The 23,181-nt window shown below is 35.5% G+C and overlaps 1 protein-coding gene across 4 annotated transcripts; it reads left to right on the top strand.

Annotated features, from left to right (window-relative positions):
• Positions 1 to 402: 402 nt before the first annotated feature.
• On the top strand, positions 403 to 23,115 carry LOC117336918 (modulator of macroautophagy TMEM150B-A-like). Of its 4 annotated transcripts, none has more exons than XM_033897734.1 (9): positions 403 to 695; positions 11,308 to 11,436; positions 11,886 to 11,939; positions 12,386 to 12,453; positions 14,781 to 14,935; positions 18,030 to 18,210; positions 19,086 to 19,144; positions 20,628 to 20,780; positions 20,963 to 23,115. In XM_033897734.1, exons 1-9 carry the CDS (start codon positions 643 to 645, stop codon positions 21,026 to 21,028), a joined length of 918 nt encoding a protein of 305 aa, XP_033753625.1. In that variant the 5' UTR covers positions 403 to 642; the 3' UTR covers positions 21,029 to 23,115. The 4 variants fall into 4 exon arrangements, with proteins under 4 accessions (XP_033753625.1, XP_033753628.1, XP_033753627.1 ...); XM_033897737.1 differs by lacking the exon at positions 403 to 695 and adding an exon at positions 4,329 to 4,442 and having other exon boundaries at positions 20,963 to 21,448; XM_033897736.1 differs by lacking the exon at positions 403 to 695 and adding an exon at positions 4,375 to 4,494 and having other exon boundaries at positions 20,963 to 21,448.
• Positions 23,116 to 23,181: the final 66 nt, after the last annotated feature.

Here is a 23,181-nt window from a genome sequence, read left to right on the forward strand (position 1 = left end):
CAAACGCAAGAACTAAAGAAACAATGCTACTATAAATATCCAATCGGACATAAAAAAAACCCAGCATTTACAGGGAAAGTTTTTTTAGATGTTGGTGACAAAATTCCATCCAATCAAACCTATTGTAAGTGTTAGGTCGTGGGCCATGGACAGTCCTTTGTGTGGTGGAAAACAAGTTACTGACCACGACAAATCACCTCAATCAAACACGGTCTACAGTTTGTCGAGTGACACATTAGGATAGGGATGAAGGGACATATCAATCCGTCAATATTGAGTGATGGCTGCTACTTCGGCGAGCCTTAAGGGCCCAGTCACACAATGGGTCATTCTAATCACCAAGGCGGTGAATGGACCGCTAAATTACTGTCATCGACTACACACGTGGGTTTGGTCGAGGGCCTTCTCTTTCCGTGGAGACGTCGGAGTTTCTTTTGCAATGCTGTCTTGGATTGAGTTGCCAGGTCATTGGAATTGTAATATCTGTTTCAGTTAACCAGCATTATTTATTTATACCCTCTCCCGACTCTGACGAGAGGAGGATTAAATTGAACATTTCGGGAAGCTCATTCTATTCGGCTGTGGAATTGGTCTTTGTGGTTTTCGAAAATCTTTGTTATATTGTGGAGCGGTTTATATTTCATGCAGAAAAAGGACACTGAGTTTAGACAGGAACACACTGTAAATCGTATGAGGTAGGTAATTTCCTTATATTTACCAGCATAATTAAGTTTTCATGTTCTTGAAATAAGCAGAATATATTTAATTAACTTTACAATCATGCATATACGTCTTCGTATAGTGTGAAATACGTTTGAAATAAAATGCCGTTGTGGAGACATTCGTAAAAAATGTTAAACAGGCATTTTCCAATTTAATTAAAATTAATAGTATACTGATATATATATATATAGAAATTCTATATAAGGAATTAGAAGATTTTTTTTGTGGGTGTGCAACACAAAATTAGCACTCTCCAAAGATAACCGACTAGGCTTACTGATTGAGTCTGTTCGAAGCCATGTTAATAAAAAAACGGATTCGATTTTTTCCACGACTAATGTTCATTTGGGAAGGTTTATTTTTTTCAGACTGGTAATTATCGATTTTTGTCCCAGTTGTACTAAATCCAGCGTCCACATATATTTGTCTCCGTCATGGCTGCACGTGAGGGCTCTGGCTTAGGGAAGATAAACAGGTTCCAACCACGATATACTATAGGTAGAATTATACGGGCCGTTTGTATCACAGTCTAACATTATAACCGTACGCTTATTAAGCTCAGAGCTTTTCCCCCCAATATCTTAAGCTGTTTCTTGGATAAATATATTTAAAGTATTTTTAAATGTACAATAGTGATCTTTAAAATTAGACGTGCTTCCCTGATATCAGACCATCGCCATTTAAATTTAGCTTTTTTACTTTTATTTTTTAAAATTATGGTCTAAGCTATACATTAGGCCCTTGTTAGAGTGACTTCAATCATCTGTTTGAAATAGACTAATGTTTTTTTTAATATTTTGATGTCTACGTTTTTGGAATGTACAAAACGTACATTATACAAAGTGAGATTGAGTTATCAACCCTTTGATCAAACACATAACGTCTCCACATTGGATATTTTGAGCGAAACGTTCGTTTTTTATCAGATTTTCCTTATAGTAACATCACAGTGTATGATTTGATTGTATCTCTGAGCTTCGTCTACAAGCGTTTTCTATTACGTTTTCAATTTGAAGTCATTTATTGTATCTTTTGCTAAATGCGGTAACGAAAAATCAAGATGCGGTACCACACATCATTGAAATGGATATTTTGTAATAAGTCAGACCGACCTTGAGGTTGTGACCTAGTGGACGAAATGACTACAGTCGCAGAAACTGTCCCGGTTCGGCACACAAGGTCTCGGATACATAATTGTACAATACCTGTCCTTTAGGTTCGGTATGGGAAAATCGCAAATCAGAAACCGCAGTTTCTTTTATTTTTTTTGTAAAACCAATGCTATGAAACAGTAATCGACATCAATTGATTTAGTATATTATTATTTTGTATTTTTTGTTTGTTTTATTTTTTGTTTGTTTATTTATTTGTTTTTTTTATTATATGCATCGTTCCGCATCAAATTCATAAAAAAAAAACAAAAAAAAAAAAAACAAAAATCATAATGTTTGTTTTTGTTTGTTTGTTTGCTGATGTTTATCACCCCATGAACAGCCAGTGTCATTTTGAGACGGAATTTCCTTGTAGTAATCGGTGACTACCTCACTGCACAACATACGGGAGGTCTGTTGCATGCCATCCACAGCAATTTAAGTAAAATAATGTCTTTTCCGAGGACAAAGTCACGACAGCACATATCAGAATAATATTCTGTGGTGTGTAACATTGCATCTGATTAATAGCTAAACAATTGAATCGCAGGTGCATAACATAAATCTACATTATTACCTTGAAGCATAGTCATGTACATTGTATAACTAAAATCACACCTCGTAATGAGGCGGTGTGTGCTTCCGTTTGATGTTAATCTATCTGGTGTAGAAATATTTTATATGTATATACGTAACAATGGTTTATTGTGTGTTTTAGTAGGTCATCAAAATCGTAAACTGTTTGAAAGTATATGTAATGTCTCTATGTGCCGTGCAGTATACCCCCGGGGGAGAGCTTTCCCCTGGGTACAAATACAACTGTACAATAAAGTCACCTGTGAAGTACGTGTTGTAAATCACACGACAAATCAGTATACATTCTACAAGGCACAGAGGTGTACATGTATATTAAATAGGTACAATTAAATGAAAATAAATATCCAAGCTTCATCAATATTACTTTAACGTCGAGAAATTCTATAACTTTAAATGCATTACAGAATTCAATTGGAAATTCATAACTAAGATAAAAAAAAAAAATGCTTTACTATGGAAAAAAAAGTTATTTTCTGGTTGAAACCTGGGGCCAACTCGGTTTGCACTCTTCTCCTTCTAGAATATATCTTCCGGTCACTCGATTTGTAGCTAATCTGCTTCTGGAAAATCTTTTACCTCTTCCGTCTTGAAGATGTAAGATGATTTATCTTCCAAGATGGCGGCGACCATGTTTAAGTGTGCGACATGCGAAGTAATGAGTTTCACTAGAGAAGGATTTATGGCACATACATGCACAGGTTAGTGTTACAGTGTTTAAGAAAACATGAAAACTTGTTTGTTTTGGGTTATGTTCTTTCTGTTTACTCGATTTATATATAACGGAATGCGATCTTCTGAGAAAGCTTCTCTTCCCAGAAGAGTGCAAATCGAGTTGGCCTCTGGCCTGAAATTCTGTATGTATTTAAACTGATTACGCCTCGTTATGATACCGTGTATCTCAAGGTTTTGTCCCTATTTCATTTCCACAGCAAATCTCCAGAACCAAGCGTGACCATAAGGTAGAGATTATCCGCGCCGTAGTGGTAGGTTCCCAACAACGAGTAGTAATTTGTTTGGATTTTCTAACGTAAAGCGCCATGTCTGTTGAACTACTTGTTAGCATGGGTATACACACAAGGACGTGTCTATAGAGAAGACATACATTCGAGATGAAACAGTCGTTTATATTCAGGAATTAACAATACCGCAAATATTAACAGAATTCGAGCACGATGAATATTACATTTCCAGGCCCGCGAAAATAAGATCATTTCTAGTCATGCATTTCAAGAAACATTTAGGAACACGATTTTTAATTTTTTTTGTTGGGTTCTCGAATTTTGATATTTTGGTAATTTAGAGAATGCCAGTACACCACGAACAATTTAGAGATTTCCTATGCACCACGAACAATTTAGAGATTTCCTATGCACCACGAACAATTTAGAGATTTCCTGTGCACCACGAAAAATTAAGAGATTTCCAGTACACCACTATAACAATCAAGAGATTCTCTATACATGCACATCGCTAATAATTTAGAGAATTTACTGTACACCACTAACAATTTAGAGATTCTCTGTACATCGCTAACAATTTAGAAATTTACTCTACACCAGTAACAATTTAGAGATTTCAAGAGTCGTGAATATTGAGGTTACCAATACCGCAAGTATTCAAATTGTCAACAGCGCACAAAATAACAACATATATGTGAAATGAAAATTGGAACATTAAAAAGTTGTTTTCTGTCGTGATCGCTAAATATAGACTTTCTTCAAATAATCACGTATCGCTTGAATCGACGATGAACAGTTTTCGCGAGATAAAGTAAAAGATTCATAATTTTGTTGACAATGCAGCCGTATACAGTACCAGAAATTATTGTGTATACATACAACGTACATGCACCCTTGTGGGTGCACGTGACCTTTCGGCTCCTCCTTCCTGTTTGTCTTTACCTAAGTGGTTTTGTACATATACACTAAACATACGTGTAGTGCTGAATCCGGAACGTATAGTATTATGAAGGTAAATCAACATGTTAATTGGATAGGACAAAGAATGGTAACGAGGCTGCCAGGTAAGAGAGAGTTCAAGGATAACCATGCCCATTGATTCCATACGTGTTGTTCATGATATTTATGAATCGAGCTTTCCAGTATATACTGAATTTATTTATTTGAAAACTTGTTTGTTTTTAAAGAAGCTGAGATGGTGTTGATATAGGCAAAAATGGATGATGTAGATATATAGATATGATGTACCCCCTGCCTGCCGCCCCTACCCCCGGGACGTACATGTCCGTGTTTAGTACATAGTATGAAACATCGGTATGTCAGGGCCGTTTCGGGTTGTAACTAATGAACCACACACACATCTCTATAATTGACGTTCTACAAAGACATAATTACTATCTAGGCCTTCCGCGAATTCCGGAACATATACTCTCTCCGTCCAATCTAATACTTTATTACATTAATGCTGCCGGTAATTTGACCGTCGATATTGTAAATTACCCCCATTTTCTCTGGCGATGATCTCTCTTGCCCCCCCCCCCCCCTCCCCCTCCCCCGCCCGCCCTCTGTAGCCTGTAGCCATTGATTTGTTTCTTTGCCCCTGTTTGCCTCTACGATCAGTTACAATAAAGCTTAACAATCAATTTAACTTCCTATAAAACACATCTGGTACTTCAGACTCCCGTGTTGTAGTAAAATTCAGAAACAGATTGTCGATGACACTTTGTCATTAGTCCAGGTTAAACTGTTGGTGATATACTTATAAATTTCAGACTGTGTACGGTGTACATCTTTCTAATACACATTTTAAAACAATATCATACGCTTACATTGTTGTTCCTCATAGCTTTAGGAAGATCGGAGGAGAAATGATAAATCTGTTTATTAGTAAACAATAACCATCATAATATTATGTGTCATCCAATTTATTACATATTTCAAAAAGATGGACAGCGGTTAAAATAATTCGCCTGACTTAATTGATTTTGTTTGGTTGACTACTGTTATGAGTATTTAGTATAAAATGTTGTTTCGTACAAGAACTCATTGCAAGAATTGGAGACATAAGTTCAGAAAATTAAATGTTGGTCCTTATGTTCAATATTTAATCCGATTTTTCATTAATATGTGTGATTAAACCGGGACTAGATCGGGAAAAATAAACATAAAAAAGTTATCACTTAAACTGAAGTATATTTTGTAAGTAAATATTACGTTATCCGAAGAATGTATATATACATGTATACATGTAAGACTGAACACCATATTCTTATTGCAGTGTTGTATATTTAGTCTGGTAACTACCAAAATGTGTTTATGAATCATGTCGACTTACAAGTACATATGTATAACATAGACGTTGGCCAGACGAATCAGAAAAGTGATTAGGCATGATTAGATTATTTTTGTACGTTGTGTAATCAGTCATACGGATATGATTTATCATCGTTTTTATTTCATCATCAATTATTGATCCATAAACGTGACTTTACTTGTGACGTCACTGTTACTTATAAATCGAAAGTGACATCCTCATTTCTATCTTATGAACACCTACTCCAATCTGTGTTACATCGTCTGTCCACATACTGGTCAATCCCTCACCGGACTAACAACTACGCCGGACTAATCACGTGTTTGGTAACTTTCTTTTTTGTTTTCGTATCATTTGCTGCTTTTGTTTGTAATTATTTACCTCACATCGAAGATAACTACCCGACAAACGTAACAGCTAAACTCATACCCAAATTATAGACAAATGTAAGTTTCTTCCATTTTTCTGAACCACTCACTGTACATGAGTATCAGTTTGATCTGTCATCTCGAGTTGGCGGAGCCGACAGCGCGACAATACGAAAACGCGACAATACGACAGAATATTTATGTCGCGGAAGTACGGTACTTTGAGACGGCCAACACAACTACTGTATCACACTTTAACTACTATTGCCATAAAGTCTATTCCTCTTTAACAAGTATAAACGTACTGCTCTGCTCTTTTTCCGGTACCATATCGTTCGCACCCAATAATCACGACTATATTTTTTCTGACTCCTCCTCTGTACTTGTACTCGATAACCACGAACTTTTTTGTTATCGCTTTTCCCGATATGACGATTTCCGAAACAGATTTTTCTCTGAAGGTTGTTGTTGGTTTTGGACTAATTCAAGATCACGAGATAATTAATTATTGAGTCATTGATAAAACACATTGATAAGGACAAGTTTCGTCACAGTCTCCAATGGATGTGTCGGGGGAGGCCCCGACTTATGTTTGTTCAATTACATAGACAGAATTTTGAGGTTTTAACGCACAGTCAGTGCTGTTGCTAACAAAATCATTACAGTTGAGGTATAATATTACCGACTGAACCTGATTATATCTTGGTCAATGAGTAACAGTCAGCGGTAGTAGAAAAAAAATGTGAACATTTATTTGCTGAAGTCTATCAGACGACATCTAAATGACAGCGGGTTCTGTGATAATTGGTAACCGCATACATGTAATGGCTTTAGGCTCATTCCCTTCACTTTATCGTCTAAAACATCGCGACGACGAGAAGAAACGAGAAATCTCACTCATTACTACTGATGAGGTGTAACGACAATTTGTCACGTGACTTGTCAATTAGTTGTCTTGTCACATCCTTAATGGCTACGAAAAGCGTCTCATTGATCGGACTCCTAATCTTTATCACCCCGACGCTTGAAGCGACGTACCTGATTTTTCACAGATATCAAATAACACACTTTCGCCGTTAAATCTAAATATCTGCCAAGCATATCTGCCTGGTTATATGAGAAACTGGAAATTATAAAACACACAAGTGAAATCAATATATCACTGTGGTCTGTGTTGTAAAATTTAATTAATATTATTATTCTTACATGAATTTATCATTTTTTTTAAACTTTCTCAATTTCATGAGGACATTTTTACAGGAATGCATTTCAAGCGGTATTGATTTGAAGTGTTGACTCATCTTTGTGTTTTTTATAAGCAATATGGAGTAATTTCGTCAATGGTCGGGATTACAAGGCTTAAGCTCAAGTATACTGGACAAAGAAACCATCAATATATTTAAACAACTTTACCTCAATATGGGGATGATTATCATATTTTGGACATAAAGGGTGTGTTTTTGAATACTAAACTTATGTTTTGCCTAAACACGGCCGACGTTATCAATCAAAATGACTGCTATTTTGACGATTTGGCAATTTCAGCTGGTCGACCACTATTTTGTCTGCATTGAATCAGCGGGGGGGGATCTGAAAAAAAATGTTTTACATATATATTACTTTACACTTAAAATACGTTTGTATAAATATTTGCTCAACTTGAAGCATATGCTACGAAACGAATTCATTTGTCCCAGATTTGTAATTTGAACCATGGCTACTTTCCACGGTATTAATCAACATTTGTAGAATCTATGTAAAAATGGTCGTTTATATCGTCCTTGAGGTATGCTGATATTTTTTTTAACTCGAAATTTCTTGTAGGTTGTTCTAGTTTTTAATTCTAAACATGCATAACTTACATTGGCGTATGTTGTGAAAGTTGATAGAATCTTGAGATCTTGGAAGGAAAAAAGTCATGTGATATATTCTTCACGTGCATGTTTTTGAAACGATAAATTTTTATGTCTGTGCACGTGTATGTTTGGAGGGCGATGGTATATGATCATGGATCACGTGATGCATCTCACATGAGCAAGTTTCAGATCACGGGGAAATATTTGTATATATTAGAAGTCCGCGCGATCACAAAACAGATTATTTATATATACATGTATGTATATGCTTATTATTGTGTGTACATGTATATATGTTTCGGATTCTGAATGTCAAAGTCAGATGCATATTTGATGCTTGGACATGCTTCAGTAATTCTAATATTTTGTTTATTATCGACTCAGGTACATGTTTATTGATAATGAAGAAATGATAATATACTTAGACACATAAAGGTGGCACTACACCAAACAAATATTACAGATACCGTATGTGTATCTAAATGTTTATCGGTCAGTTTGGTCAAGTGGTCAGTCGAGTAGACGGGTCAGCTGACCAGAGTGACGTTTACGGCAATACGTTTAATCTTTACCTGTTAGCCGTCAAAGATGATGTTCACGACACTTATAATCATTGTGTTTGTCACAGACAAGAATGGGGACAGTGATTTATTTACACGAGACAGTCACGTGACAATATTTTATTGTCATGTATCCCAGACAGAAATTCTTTGTTATACACTTTACTTATTTGCCATGCAGATTACCAAAGACATGTATTTTATAAATACTTAACAATTAAAGGGTATACATTCCATATAAAACATACAGCGAAACCTCGGTATCACAGTTAACACGATGACACTGTAAACTCGAATTAAACTTTCAGTTCGGATAGTACAAATCTATGTAAAATCGTTCGATTATTCCGAATACTAGGGATATCTCGATTTTTTCGTGGTCCATTGACGTTGAGATAACGAGATTCTACCGGGTACTCTGTAATATATGGGAAACATATTCGAAATGAAATCAGCTTTTCTTCAAAAAATGTCTAAACCTGTTTTCTTTATACGTTTGTAAATAATGAGTGTAATTCTGATTAACAGTTGTTGTCGATTGTTAAGATCAATATTTGATGATATTGTCCACGTATGTAAGGGCGAAAACTATCTTATCGAATCCCTACATGAATCTACAATCAGATATATTTTGTCAGTATAACGCTTGTCACACTTCACTAAATAATTAGGATTTTGCGCTATTGTCTGGTGACGATCTACATGTACATAAACTGGCAAAAAAATGCAAATATGGTTTATTATTAATTACCAGAGTTGCTTTGGTAAGGTCAAATCTAATGTGCATTGTGATCCACCGCAGCTTATATAACATATATCGCTTCAAAGGCTATAGACTCGGAAACTGTAGCATTATCGTGTCAGCCTCTCAACGCCCCATCTTATACCTCCCGTGTTTCGACCTATGTTGGAATAAGCACAGTTTATAAAAGTTATCTTCTATATGCACACAGACACCTGCATATACACACGATCGTTGGTTAATGGGCCAATCAGTCAAATTGCATGGTCAATGTGGTTTCTATCACAGGAGAGTTCAGTCACCAGCCACTGTGTAATTAGAAGATATCCTATCGCCATTTTATCGTTTTACGTACGTGATTAGGCGGAAGGAATTCCGATTACGCAAAAGAGTCCCAGTTGGCGGTTGGACATCAAACAAATGATGAAGTAAATGGACAAAGTTATTCGCATAGTTAAGAAATTTTATATTGAATAATTACTCGACTGCGGAAAGGTCCAAAGTGAAGTACCCTTGAAACAGACTTTTATTTGTGTTGTAGAGATAAATCCTCTTATGTCGGGAATAGTGTTTTGAAGTTTAGGTAAATAGTCGTAACATTTATCTTCAAATAGAACCCCTAGCTCAACCGTATCCGCCAATCATCAACTTTGACATGATTGGAGCTCCATGACGTCACGAAAAAAAAAGAGAAAAAAATAATCAGAGTTAAGTAGGGAAAGTTAGGATACAGAAGCAGATTACATCAAATTAAATAAAATATAACATTTTGTAGTTTTACTCTAGTTCGGTAAAGCTTGGCATTTTGTAGGTTTAATGTATACGATGTACTTCAAACGTAACCTTATAGAGGAGCTCTATTCTCGCTCTATTTTGCAAAGATACAACAAATTCGCGGAAAAAGAAAATATATACATCCATCACAAGGACATAATTACTTTTAATTACACACACACACACACACACACATATATATATACATTGTACATGTATATGATGTTAGAGAGAAAAATTCTCGTCAGCTTTAAACTTTTTTCAAAGTTTTGATACAATCGCGAAAAATTCAAACTATCGAAAAACTCTCCATTTGCAGTGCATATAAGTACAATATGTAAAAGCAAATATCTACAAGGCATAGTACAAGCATTCCATTCACAACTCACAGTAACTGCTACTAATACAACGCTCACCAGCTCGTAGTGAGATTGTGGGAGACGAAAAACGGCTGCATACCGGCCATATAATGGTTGTATTGAGGCGAAGACAGCTGTTGACCTCAAGTTATTGTTTACACAGATGTCTGCCCAGAATGTTTATAGTATGCAGTTTTTGCAATGTTATGTATTTTTCCTGTCAGTTTTTTCCGCTCTTGAAATCTGAGGCAAGACTGTTTATCTTCTGTATGGAGAACCTATTAGAAAAACTAAAACGATACATTCAGAGATAAAAACACGGCAATGAAAAATATATATAGTCGCAATGAAAAATATATATAGTGGGAATAAAAACGGGTTTTTGGCAAATCGCTAAAACGAAATTAGATATATTGTCTGAATATTAGAAAACAATATTTTGGCGTCACACTTTTTTGTTGTAAAATTGGAATTTTTTGCGAATATTTCGAGAAAATTAGCATAATTATGCATCGTTCGTTTAATTGTATTTATCTAAATATTCCAAATCCACGCGAAGAACACTTCGGAAACATCTGTACACGGGGCCCAATCTCCTCATACAGTGAATAATCATCACGATATTCGAACCCCGCTGTTTGGATGGGTGGCTTCCAATGTCTGAATATTATATCCATATACAAACCATGGGTGATTGGACCAGTTCCTACAGTATTTGTATCATATTTACCGGAACCGCTGAGTCGGAAGAGCTTTGTGGTAACAGAGCTTGCAATAACTTCACGGTTCCCAACCAACCAGAAAATCTACTAAACCTGTATGGGATTTACACTCAACGACCTCACTTTTGAAAAAGTATAAGTTTATCACCACAGTTGAAACATTATTCATTTTTGTTTTACAGACTTGAAGAAACAGAGGTTGACGAAATACGCGGCATCATGAGTATAGCCTGTCTTGTCTGTCTGCGCAGGCGCCTGTATCTACTTCCGCTCATAACGACATTATGGATCATCATGTCTCTCTTCGTATCGTAAGTTCATTTCAATAATTATTATTATTTTCCTTTTTTGTATGTTTTGGCGATTTTCTGTAAATTGTCCAGACGTTAATGGAAATATAAGAATTAGAAAGTAATGGTACATTGTGTGATATTTGGACTAACTAATATGTGGTTCGGGTGGAATCATAAGTCCGGAATATTGAGTGATAATTGATATTAGATATACACTATTGGTAGGATTTAACACCAGTTGTTTCAGATGTGAATAGATGTGTACAATGTACCATTTTCCTATAATCTCCTAGTGTAAATGGCAGATTACAATAACACATGCATATCGGGCATATCGGATAGTTGTGGCTTATGGCCATACGGAGGAGGAGGGGGTCATTATAAATGATCGAACTGGCAGTTGGTGGTAATGTTTAAATGGTGCTTATTCCAATTATACATGTTTATGTAAATGTTTTTATTTATAGATATGGGATAGCTGTAAGTTATGGCCATACGGAGCCAGACTTTCCCTATATCAGGTAAACATATTTCTTAAAACAAGAACTGTTATCCTTCCTTGCAAATCATGGATTGACGTATCTAGAAATATTTTAATTAATTTAGACTATTGAAAAATAATTATTATTTCCATTTAATAATTTAAATATAGAAATATTGATAATATTACAAAAATCAAAAATAGACTGAAGTACATTGTCCACAAAGAGAAAATTTCAGACATTGACCAAGAACAATAGTATCAGCTCGGCAATTTCCGTCACGGCTCGGTTTGACTCTGTGCCTAAACGGAATTTCCGAAAATATTGCGATTGGTTTATGATGGAAAGTAATATTTTTTTCAAAAATAGTACATTAATGTCGGAAATTATGTTCAGTCTTAGAATGTCGAATAATTAATTTAACATCAAAGTTTAAGCATTCCAAAAAACTTAAAACCCAGTTCATGCTTTGTTTCTTCCTCTAGCCACACAGCAATCGAAGCACCAGAACGCTGCGTCTTTGGCCAGCTGGTCAATATAGGAGCTGTCATGCGTGAGTGATCACTTAATGCTACCTCAAGAATTTTAAAAAAATGGAATCTGAGTAATTGGTCACTATTGACCGAGAAATATCTACTCGCCAAACGAATTATCTTTGTTTAACGATTTTTTGTTGACATGACATGATGTACATTTCTTACATACAATGGAAACTCACGAACACGCATTGATACCAGCTATGTCCACAATCGGGACTCAAATTGGCCGGACAAACGAATGTATACTCGGAAAACGAACTTGATCGAACTATGAAATCCGGATGACGATCAATGTCTTATTTTGTAAACACGGGTTACTGTATCACAAAGCTGCTGAACTTTATTTTTTCAAATGTGTCTCTTTTCGCTGATTTCGCGAGAAGCTTTATCGGCTTCACGACAGAAAATTACAGGGTAAGATGTGCAGCAATATGTCAGTATTGGAATTGGGTGCATAATTTTGGAATTAAACCCGCATACATTGACATGATTGATACGCGTGTTTTTAAGCACACGAACCTTGCAATTTGTTAGTCTACGTGTACTCGAGCCTATCCTATTCTGTATAATAGCAAATTTTATTTTTATTTTTATTTTTGTGGGTGGGTAAGGCTAGATTAACTTCCGTTAAAAGGTCGAACCTCAGTATTTATTATACAATATAGTCACTATATACAAAGTATCCTCAGGGTCCTATGTTTTTATTTTTTTTTATAGCCGAAGGTCTGGTCGGTAGATTTGTTAGGTGTGTTTAGATTTTCAAAACATAGGGGCTTGACACTTACTCCCAACTCACAGTTATTAGATACACTGTATGCATATTAGACTTAACATATCCCCGTAAAGAAATGATGATAAAGTGTCATCAATAAGCTAAACCAAGCTTTCAACGACACTAAGACTGTGATTATGTGATTCTGTATAGACAAGTACGTTTAAAACTTTAGGTACTAACTAATTATATAAATATGAATAGTTTAGATGGTATTTTTTACAGTAAATGTCTTTTTATTGATAACGGTGGGTTGAATAAAATATTTATAATTGCTTCAGTTTCCCGCCTGGTATTCTAAGTACTTGCACAGTAAATTTATAGCCCCGCCGTCTGGCTGGAACAAGATAAGGTTATCCCTATACTGGTGTAATTAGTTTGGGTAACTAGACACCCAATTCACACTTCTGTTTTAGTGATAAAACACTACGGGTTATCAGACCACTTGAAAGGGGACATTAGATTTAAATTCATTTCAAAAATAGAAAAATAAACTGTTCGTAGCAGTTAAAAATTCTTTTTTAAAGATTTATTCCCGGCGGGATTTTCCTAAGATTGTTAGACATCCAAGTATAGCATGTAACGAGATTTTGAGTTTTGATGAGCATTTAAGTGTCCCTATTCCAAAAACCTACATCACCTGTGACTAAAAGGTGTCGTAAAATTATCATCGTAATTTAGGAGTACTTCGAATCAGATTGTTAATTAGCCCGAGTTTCCTCTGGCCCTGACACCTGGTGTCTCATTATCTCATTATCTCGAACACTGATAACTCAAAGACCCTACTTAACTCGAAGTACAATTTCGACGGAAAAAAAGTCTATGTAAAATTCTACCGTTTACCTCGAATACTCTAGATTTATCGAAGATTTCCCATTGCGTATTGCCTATGAGATAACAAGGTTCGGCTGTAGTTTAGTATATTGTTCATACCCTCGAAGTGTCTATCTGTATTTCTGTAACTCGGGCTAATTGTTAATCATATTTTCCAAAGCTGATTTATATCTTCATGTATGTGTGGTTTACATAGAAGTATTACGTACACTAAGCAGATTATGTTTCGTCTTTTACAAATGTTAGTGAATAAATCCACTTGATTAAACCATGTACTGTTAAATCTCATTATCTCGAACACTGATAACTCAAAGACCCTGCTTAACTCGAAGTACAATTTCGACGGAAAAAAGTCTATGTAAAATTCTACCGCTTACCTCGAATACTCTAGATTTATCGAAGATTTCCCATTGCGTATTGCCTATGAGATAACAAGGTTCGGTTGTAGTTTAGTATATTGTTCATACCCTCGAAGTGTCTATCTGTATTTCTGTAACGAGTTTGACCTGGAGATGATGTCACTCTGACCTACATGTAACATATTTTTCGTTTTTCTTGTTTCCTTTTTATGTTTCACAAGGCATTTCAAAATTACATGCGGTTTACACATACAGCTTAGATTTAGCTCAAAGATAACTTCATCTGACTAGACCATCTTTTTTTAAATTATCAAGCATTTTGTTCTGGATTTGATAAAGAATATGTCTTTTAAGATTCAATTTTGTTTTATTGCAGTCGTGATGAACGTGCTTGTTAGATACCTCTTTCTTAAAGAAATATTCAAGCACAAGAAGATGCACAATGTTCACCAATGGCAACATGGTAACATTGCCGGCGTCGTTATCGGAGTCTTATCAGCGCTTGGAATGAGCATGGTTGCAAACTTCCAGGTAACGTAGATTTTATCTTCCTCAAATTATCAATAAACTTCTGTTGCTCAAGTGCTTTCTGTGATATATAAATTGTATAAGATGTGGAAATAATCATTTTTAAATTAAGAAACGTGTTATCTTTGACACATCCAGATCTTGGGAATAGCGTATTTATCAGTTATATACTTTTAAACCACAACTTGATTACGATTTTAAGTGTTTCACGTGATCCAAACTAAAAATGTCGTATAAAACGCATATATATTTTGAAATTAATAGTCGCTTTTTGAAGTGTTGCCATTACTTTTATTCACGAAAGAGAAAATTTCGGACTGTTTTAAACAAAATTCTGCTCATTCAATTAGTATCCACTTACGTTTTCTACGCTGAAATTTTAATAACGACAAAGTGATCATTACCTATAATTGGTAACACATGTGATGGTACTATCTCCGTACAATGGTTGTGGACACGTGCAAATTGATGACTCAAACGGTGGAATTATTTCAAAGGCAAACTACTCTACAGTAAAAAGAGACATTGAATTAAATTTTACGGCAATTTGGTTTCTCATTACGTTGATAAAAGCATTAAAATTCCATTTGACATGGTACAAACTAGCACATGCTTCATGATACTTGTAGTTCTATTGTTCAGTTAGGACTGCATGAAGGTTTACACATTTTCCGGTTTTTACGAGGGTTATCTTCCTTACACGTTTGAAGACGTTCATGTATCAAATGCTTTTTCTTAATAACTCGCCCGCAAAACGGCCATCAATCAGTTATTCATACATGAAATGCAATTTATTATTTTTTTTTACTAGTTTTCTATGTTTGGAACTCTTCTGTGAAAGGAGACGCTTTCCACAATAAAGTAGTGTATCTGATATTACTCCTATAACATATATATAATATATATTTTAAGATACTGTTGAACGGCCGTTTTCTCATCTGACGTTATTGTGCCAACTGCAACAAAGCACTGTTTCTCTGATGCTCATTAGGCCCCAAAACCAGGGCGGAAGGAAATATTATCTGTGATGTCTCTGTTTGTAGCTCTAAAGTTGATGACAACTATGTGTACTTACCTTTTAAGTACAGTGATTTGTTTAAAGGTCTCAGTTCATAATCAACATCAAATTTAATCCTCATTTACTACGAAACAGTCTCCTTATTTATTTTATCAATGCCTTGGCCTTGTCTGAAATGGCGGTATTGGTTTTGAAAAATATGAAGTGTCTTAATCAAGCGGGAAATATGAAGAACGAAGAAAATAGCGTTTCTTTTGTTTTTGTATTGTATTCCATTTTTCTATTTGCCGGGCAGTCTCTTTGGTCTGTTTGGTGTTTTACCTGATTCAGCTTGGAGATTTACATTTTCTACTTTTGATTTACTTGAATGTAATCAAAATCTTTAATATTATCTCAATCCAAACATGAACGTCAGCATAGGGTAAATGACCTATAGGAAGTTAGCGGTAAATGGCCCATGAAGTTAGAGGTAAATAACCCATGGGTAGTTAGATGTAAATGGCCTATGGGAAGTTAGAGGTAAATGACCTATATTTAGAGGTAAATGACCTATGGGAAATATGAGGTAAATGACCTATGGGAAATATGAGGTAAATGACCAATGGGAGGTAAGAGGTAAATGACCTATGGGAAGTTAGAGGTAAATTACCTATGGGAAGTTAGAGGTAAATTACCTATGGAAAGTTAGAGGTAAATGGCCTATGGGAAGTTAGAGGTAAATGACCTATGGGAAGTTAGAGGTAAATGGCCTATGGGAAGTTAGAGGTAAATGACCTATGGGAAGTTAGAGGTAAATGGCCTATGGGAAGTTAGAGGTAAATTACCTTTGGGAAGTTAGAGGTAAATTACCTATGGGAAGTTAGAGGTAAATGACCTATGGGAAGTTAGAGGTAAATTACCTATGGGAAGTAAGAGGTGAATTACCTATGGGAAGTTAGAGGTGAATGACCTATGGGAAGTTAGAGGTAAATGACCTATGGGAAGTAAGAGGTAAATGACCTATGGGAAGTTAGAGGTGAATTACCTATGGGAAGTTAGAGGTGAATGACCTATGGGAAGTTAGAGGTAAATGACCTATGGGAAGTTAGAGGTAAATGACCTATGGGAAGTTAGATGTAAATTACATATGGGAAGTTAGAGGTAAATGACCTATGGGAAGTTGGAGGTAAATGACCTATGGGAAGTAAGAGGTAAATGACCTATGGGAAGTAAGAGGTAAATGACCTATGGGAAGTTAGAGGTAAATGACCTATGGGAAGTTAGAGGTAAATGACCTATGGGAAGTTAGAGGTAAATGACCTATGGGAAGTTAGAGGTTAATGACCTATGGGAAGTTAGAGGTAAATGACCTATGGGAAGTTAGATGTAAATTACATATGGGAAGTTAGAGGTAAATGACCTATGGGAAGTTAGAGGTAAATGACCTATGGGAAGTAAGAGGTAAATGACCTATGGGAAGTAAGAGGTAAATGACCTATGGGAAGTTAGAGGTAAATGACCTATGGAAATTAGAGGTAAATTACCTATGGGAAGTAAGAGGTAAATGACCTATGGAAAGTTAGAGGTAAATGACCTATGGGAAGTTAGAGGTAAATGACCTATGGGAAGTAAGAGGTAATTGACCTATGGGAAGTTAGAGGTAAATGGCCTATGGGAAGTTAAAGGTAAATGACCTATGGGAAACATGAGGTAAATGACCTAGGGGAAGTTAGAGATAACACGGCGTCTGTCAACAGTTTTTCGCCGTATTGAACCTCTAACATTGCTGAAGTAATCTGATCTATACAATGTAGACTTTATAATAGGTAATTAACTAAAATTGAGATATTGTCTTTTCTAGTCGATCATTTTGCTTGTCGACGTCGCACAAACTATCCTAACGAGGTTGTATACATGCAGTTCCATAATTTGTTGTTCAATTTCATGTCTTTGAAAATCAGATTTTATTGTGGCTTTGCTCGTGAAGACGAGTAAAGACCTTAGGAAAACAATCATCTTACGCATCAGATATGGAACAAAATGTTTTGCTGATATGCAATTTGTTTTAATATCTATGTTCTTATATTTTTGTCTACACAGACAGAGGTACAGCGGGCTCCACACTACGTAGGCGCTGGCCTAGCCTTCGTCATGGGAACGTCCTACACGTGGCTGCAGACGACTATCACGTGGCGTTTACGTCGGGAGGGACTAGGGAGCAAGTTTTTGGCCATTTTGCGATTCGTCAACTGTTTTTTGCTCACGTGCTTCCTGATAATCTGTATCCTTTATTAAGATTTACATATACAAAAATAATTCTTTTTCAGATTAAATGTGTGCGGCAGGATCCGATGAATCCCATGGGGATTAGATAAACAACGTCTGAATGAATCTTTATAATGATATCATATATGCGCACGCAGGCTATATGTCCATGTGCTTATGATTATTAAGATGTATATCGCCAATGCGTTGCTAGTTGATTTGATGAAAATATCCAAAATTGTCAGTTCTAGCTCCAAACATAATGAACTGATCTATCTACCCTCGAGAGTTCTATTTCCAATGGGTGAAATACATGTACCTAACATTATTCAAGAGAATTCCAATCCTATGGTTTAGATGCTAGATCAATATTGGGCTAGAATTATCCAGAATTGAGCCCCTTTCATATGAACAACGTCGCATTGTGTATAATTCGTAAAATAATGGGTTTGTTTGTTTGAGTGGTGGGGTGGGGTGCGGTGTGGTGCGTTTTGTCATCGCAACAGCCAGGGTCAAATGACGTCGGTTGCCATGGAAAGGACAAAAAAATAGCCAGGGCAATATGTTGTTGGTTGTCAAGGAGGCGCTAACAACAGAAATAATTAAGGCACAGATAAATGTTAATCAACTATACACTAATTAATGTCTTTTTCAGGCGATTTCCTGGACATTTGTATGAAACGTTTAACCCACGTGGGGCGATAGTCCGGTGGTTTTTGTCGGATACTCCGGCTTTCCTCCACCTCAAAAATCTGGCACGCCCTTAAATGACCCTGGCTGTTAATTTGACGTCAAACAAAATAAAAATATAAACCTAAATAAAACTTTTACGTTTTCAGTAACTGTAAAAATGACTTATATGACGAATATTCTTTCCTTAACCTTTAACAGTCACTATATCTAAGACGTATTACAAAATAAAGGAGTATCGGGGCGAAGGTTCTAAATACGTAAGTATTGTTTTTTTTTATGTAGATCGCAGCTTAGGAACAGTTATCTCCCTTCTCACCTGGCGCCGAATAGTGATCTTAGGTTGATAGTGATACGGGATGAATCAACACCAATTTTCATATTTGTTTTTGTCCAATTGTACGACTATATAGAAGCAAATAATATAATTCTATTGTTTGCTTGTTTGTTTGTTTATTTGGTGTATCGTCCCGTGATAAATCGGGTCAACTGAGTCCTCCACGTTTAATTGCGCCAGTTACTTCCAATTTCGCTGGTTAATTAAAAAAGTATATATCATTCAACCCGTACAATTTACTGTAGCTCGAAAGATACATGTTTGCCATAAGGTTTTAGTAGGTACTGATAGTACGTTGTATAGTATTTATGACTCATATGCACTCATCTACACGTTCTGTACCTAAGCTTGTGACTATCACCTTTTAAATGCAATCCTCTGACGCAGACATAATTGTATTATGCGTTCACACAAAACACATTTTATTGTTTTTATGGGTCGTTTTGAGAAACAATTTATTAACATAACATCTATCTGTCTGTGCCATTTCTTTCCAGATTTTGTATACAAATGTAATTTTCTGTCGCCTGCATGCTGTTTCTATGCAAATTTTAATTTACGTTAATTGATAAATATGGTATGCCAGTCATTCGAAATTACAAAGCAGTTTGACGACATTGTTTACTTTTCGATCTAAGTATATTTGTTTCAGTCGATAAAGTATTTCACGCCTGGTATTTCCCTGAAACGGAAGCTATAGTTCATCATGCACTGTGGGAAGCCATTCCCACTTCCGGTTTCCTATTTCTTCTAATGAAGCAGGATTTTCCTTTCTCCCCATAATATGACTGATTTTATTATAATACACAAAGTACATTGTAGGACACCAGTACTGATATATAGCTAAACATACACACAACTCTGTACGTATATCATTACTGACATATATAGCTATACATACACATAACTAAATACATATATCAGTATTGGTATATATATATAGTTATACATACACACAACTTAGTACAGATATCAGTACTGACATATACAAATGTACATACAAATAACCTACGGGACTACTTTTGTCTAAGAGAGAGTCCTTGTCAATGTTATCATTTAATTTCTAAAAAGTAAAATGTCCAAGCTCTGTCCACCGAAAATATTTTCGAATGATGATTTCGAGTTTGATAAGATGAAACTGTGTTAAAACGACTGTGGCCCTGATCTACTTGAACACTTTTCAAAGGACCATACATGTAGTTCTCATTTTTATTTACATGTATTATTTATTTTCTGTTGGTATTATTAGGTATATACAATGTATTGCCAGATTCGATAAGAACTGCAAGAAACTGCTTGATAAACGCAATGATATGTGACTTCTGTGCCAATTGGTGTGATTCGTGTTAAAACACACGTTTGTGTGTATTGGTGTATACTATATTGACCTGGATTGTTTGTTGTAGGACACGCTGAGAGGAGTCTATCTCACCTCCACCATATCCGAGTGGCTCGTTGCTGGCTCAATTCTCGCTTATACACTCTCCTTTACCTGGGACTTTCGGTCAATTGTCCTTGAAAGTCCAAAAGTCAAACTAAATTTGCAGCAATTAGAAAATGTAAGTAAATAAGTGTAAAAACTATTCTATATCTTAATAAAAGGATGAATGATAACATGATGTATACATGCATTAAGATAAATACTAAAATCGTATAAAATCAATTCTATTTAAAGACTTAAGATATATTGAATTGCATTATTGTTTGTCTCTTGATTACTACGTCACATGCATTCTTTCAGGGTAATAACAACAATAGATTATCGGCGGAAGTGGATTCTAGACAAAGGGGAACAACTCCAGTGTGATTTGAAAACTCACGGGTCGAGATCGGAAATCCATCCTCGAGTCTTTCAAATGCTGGACAAAGACACAGTTGCCCGGCCAGGTCTGCCTCACCATGGGCAGCTTTACGCAGGTTCAAGTGCCAAATATATTCAACATCAGCGCTGACAGCGGAAAATAGCATTCCTTCTATAAGGAATAAAGAAGTATGCATTCAACACATGATTGGAAAATACTACAATAACATATATGACGATTATCGTATTTGCGAGCTGAACGATAAAATGTTCAAGCAAAAATGTGTTAGTAAAGAGTTAGAAAGAAACCTAAATCAAAATTCATGAACAAATGTAAAACTGTGAAAATTTGTAAATCGTAGTTTTAAATCTTCACCGACGTTTCTTCAATGGAAATTACGAAGATAAAAACTTTAATTGATATAATATTAAAAAAAAATAAAAATAAAAAAATAAAGAAGAAAAAGCGTGGTCCATGGAAATTAAAGAAGTATTAAAAATAAGCTGTGAGATGCTACCAAAACACTGGGAACAAATGTTTACAACAAGCTACGGCTTTGCGCTGTAAGGGTTATTATTTCCCCCAAAACAGTGTTGTAGAACGATGTAAGGTTCGTGGATATTCGCAAAGAGTGCTGTAGATTTGAGTGACAGGAAATCATCAATGGAGCTGATGATGCATTGTTTTAATGCAGATATTGTTAAAGAATTAAAATGGTTTCAGTAATGGATGATCGTATTAAGGTGACTGGAGGAACTTTATTCCGTTAATTTTGCGATCCGCAAAATTGTTTAATTTTTTTAGGAAGAGAGAGAGAGAGCGAGAGGCAAAAAAGACACGCGGAATCGTTTTATTATCATTCGCGACAGGCAATATGCATGGTAAATTATTTTTATCTTTCTAACTAGTTGGTATTATTTGATAAAATGTTCTTTTATTGAGATGACGTGCGATTACAAGAGAGGAGGGTTGATGAGAGAGTTGACGGGAGAGGTGATGAGAGACACGATGAGAGAGTTGATGAGATAGTTTTACAAAAGAGTTTTATGAGAGAGATGACGAGAGAAATGATGAGATAATTGATGACAGATGGAGAGGGAGAGTTGGCGATAGATTTGATGAGAGAGTTGAACGGAGTAAAGGATAGTATACAGGGTCCATGCCTATTATCGTGACGAACATATCACCGTGACGTAAAATGGCGCGGGGTATTTAAAGGTCAATACTGATTTATATGTGACCAGCTTTCGTTATTATGTGAATGAATGCTTACCATGACGCAGACAAGAATCGCTTGGAAAACGACAGTGAAATGCTCGTAATATTCTGCGTAATTTTACATCACGGTAATATATTCGTCACGATAATAGACATGGACTCTGTATATATTTATTTTTGCTGATATGTGTCACATGTGCTTCGAGATTAAGTAATGTGTTTTAACGAGCCAACCACAGGTTGTGACTACTCTAAATGACGTACTCAAATGACAAACCCGAAAGGAAATAGGAAATATTTCTTTATGAACATGTATTGTATTTATTATAGTGATGTTATATATATATACGAACTGAACAATCTTCATTAAATTTTAAAGGAGCGAAATAAAATTGTAGCAAAGTTAGAAGAAAGGATTAATCTTTTCTCAAACGACATTTCCTTGTACACCGTAACACTGTAAATTTTTATTAACGTTTAGTGGGCTGTACTTATAATTTTTGACGTTTATGGGTTTTGTAAGACAAATTCGCCCGTAATATTTTGTACAACATGTATTTTACAGAAAATAGGGGTCAAATGTTGTCAATTTCATTTTGTAAATGTTTGTTTCAAGGGGCATAAATAAGTAATTTTGATGTTGTGAAAGTATGTTAAAATTTGTAGGTCGAGTACGAGTGTTGATAAATGTGACGTCATTGTATATGACGTCATAGTTGTCGCAAAATGTGCATGTGTGTCAACATATATTCACGTCCATTTCCCGGGATGTGTAGACTTGATAATTATAAGAAAATGTTGTACCTATATCTCTGTCTGTTGTGACACATCCAAGATAAAAAAAAATAATAAAAAGTTTCTTTTTAAAAATAAACTGTGCATTCTTTATATATTATATAAACTTATACGTCCACAAATATCACAAAATGTGACAATATTC

This window comes from Pecten maximus, chromosome 10 (assembly GCF_902652985.1).
Source record: "Pecten maximus chromosome 10, xPecMax1.1, whole genome shotgun sequence".
Taxonomy (NCBI): Eukaryota; Metazoa; Mollusca; class Bivalvia; order Pectinida; family Pectinidae; genus Pecten; species Pecten maximus.

Bases quoted from the DNA above. Each gene is read 5' to 3' on its own strand.
- LOC117336918 (XM_033897734.1), top strand. From the start codon at position 643: ATGCAGAAAAAGGACACTGAGTTTAGACAGGAACACACTGTAAATCGT. The intron at 11,940-12,385 runs GTAAACATATTT...TTCTTCCTCTAG, and splicing joins CCAGACTTTCCCTATATCAG to CCACACAGCAATCGAAGCAC. The intron at 20,781-20,962 runs GTAAGTAAATAA...GCATTCTTTCAG, and splicing joins ATTTGCAGCAATTAGAAAAT to GGTAATAACAACAATAGATT.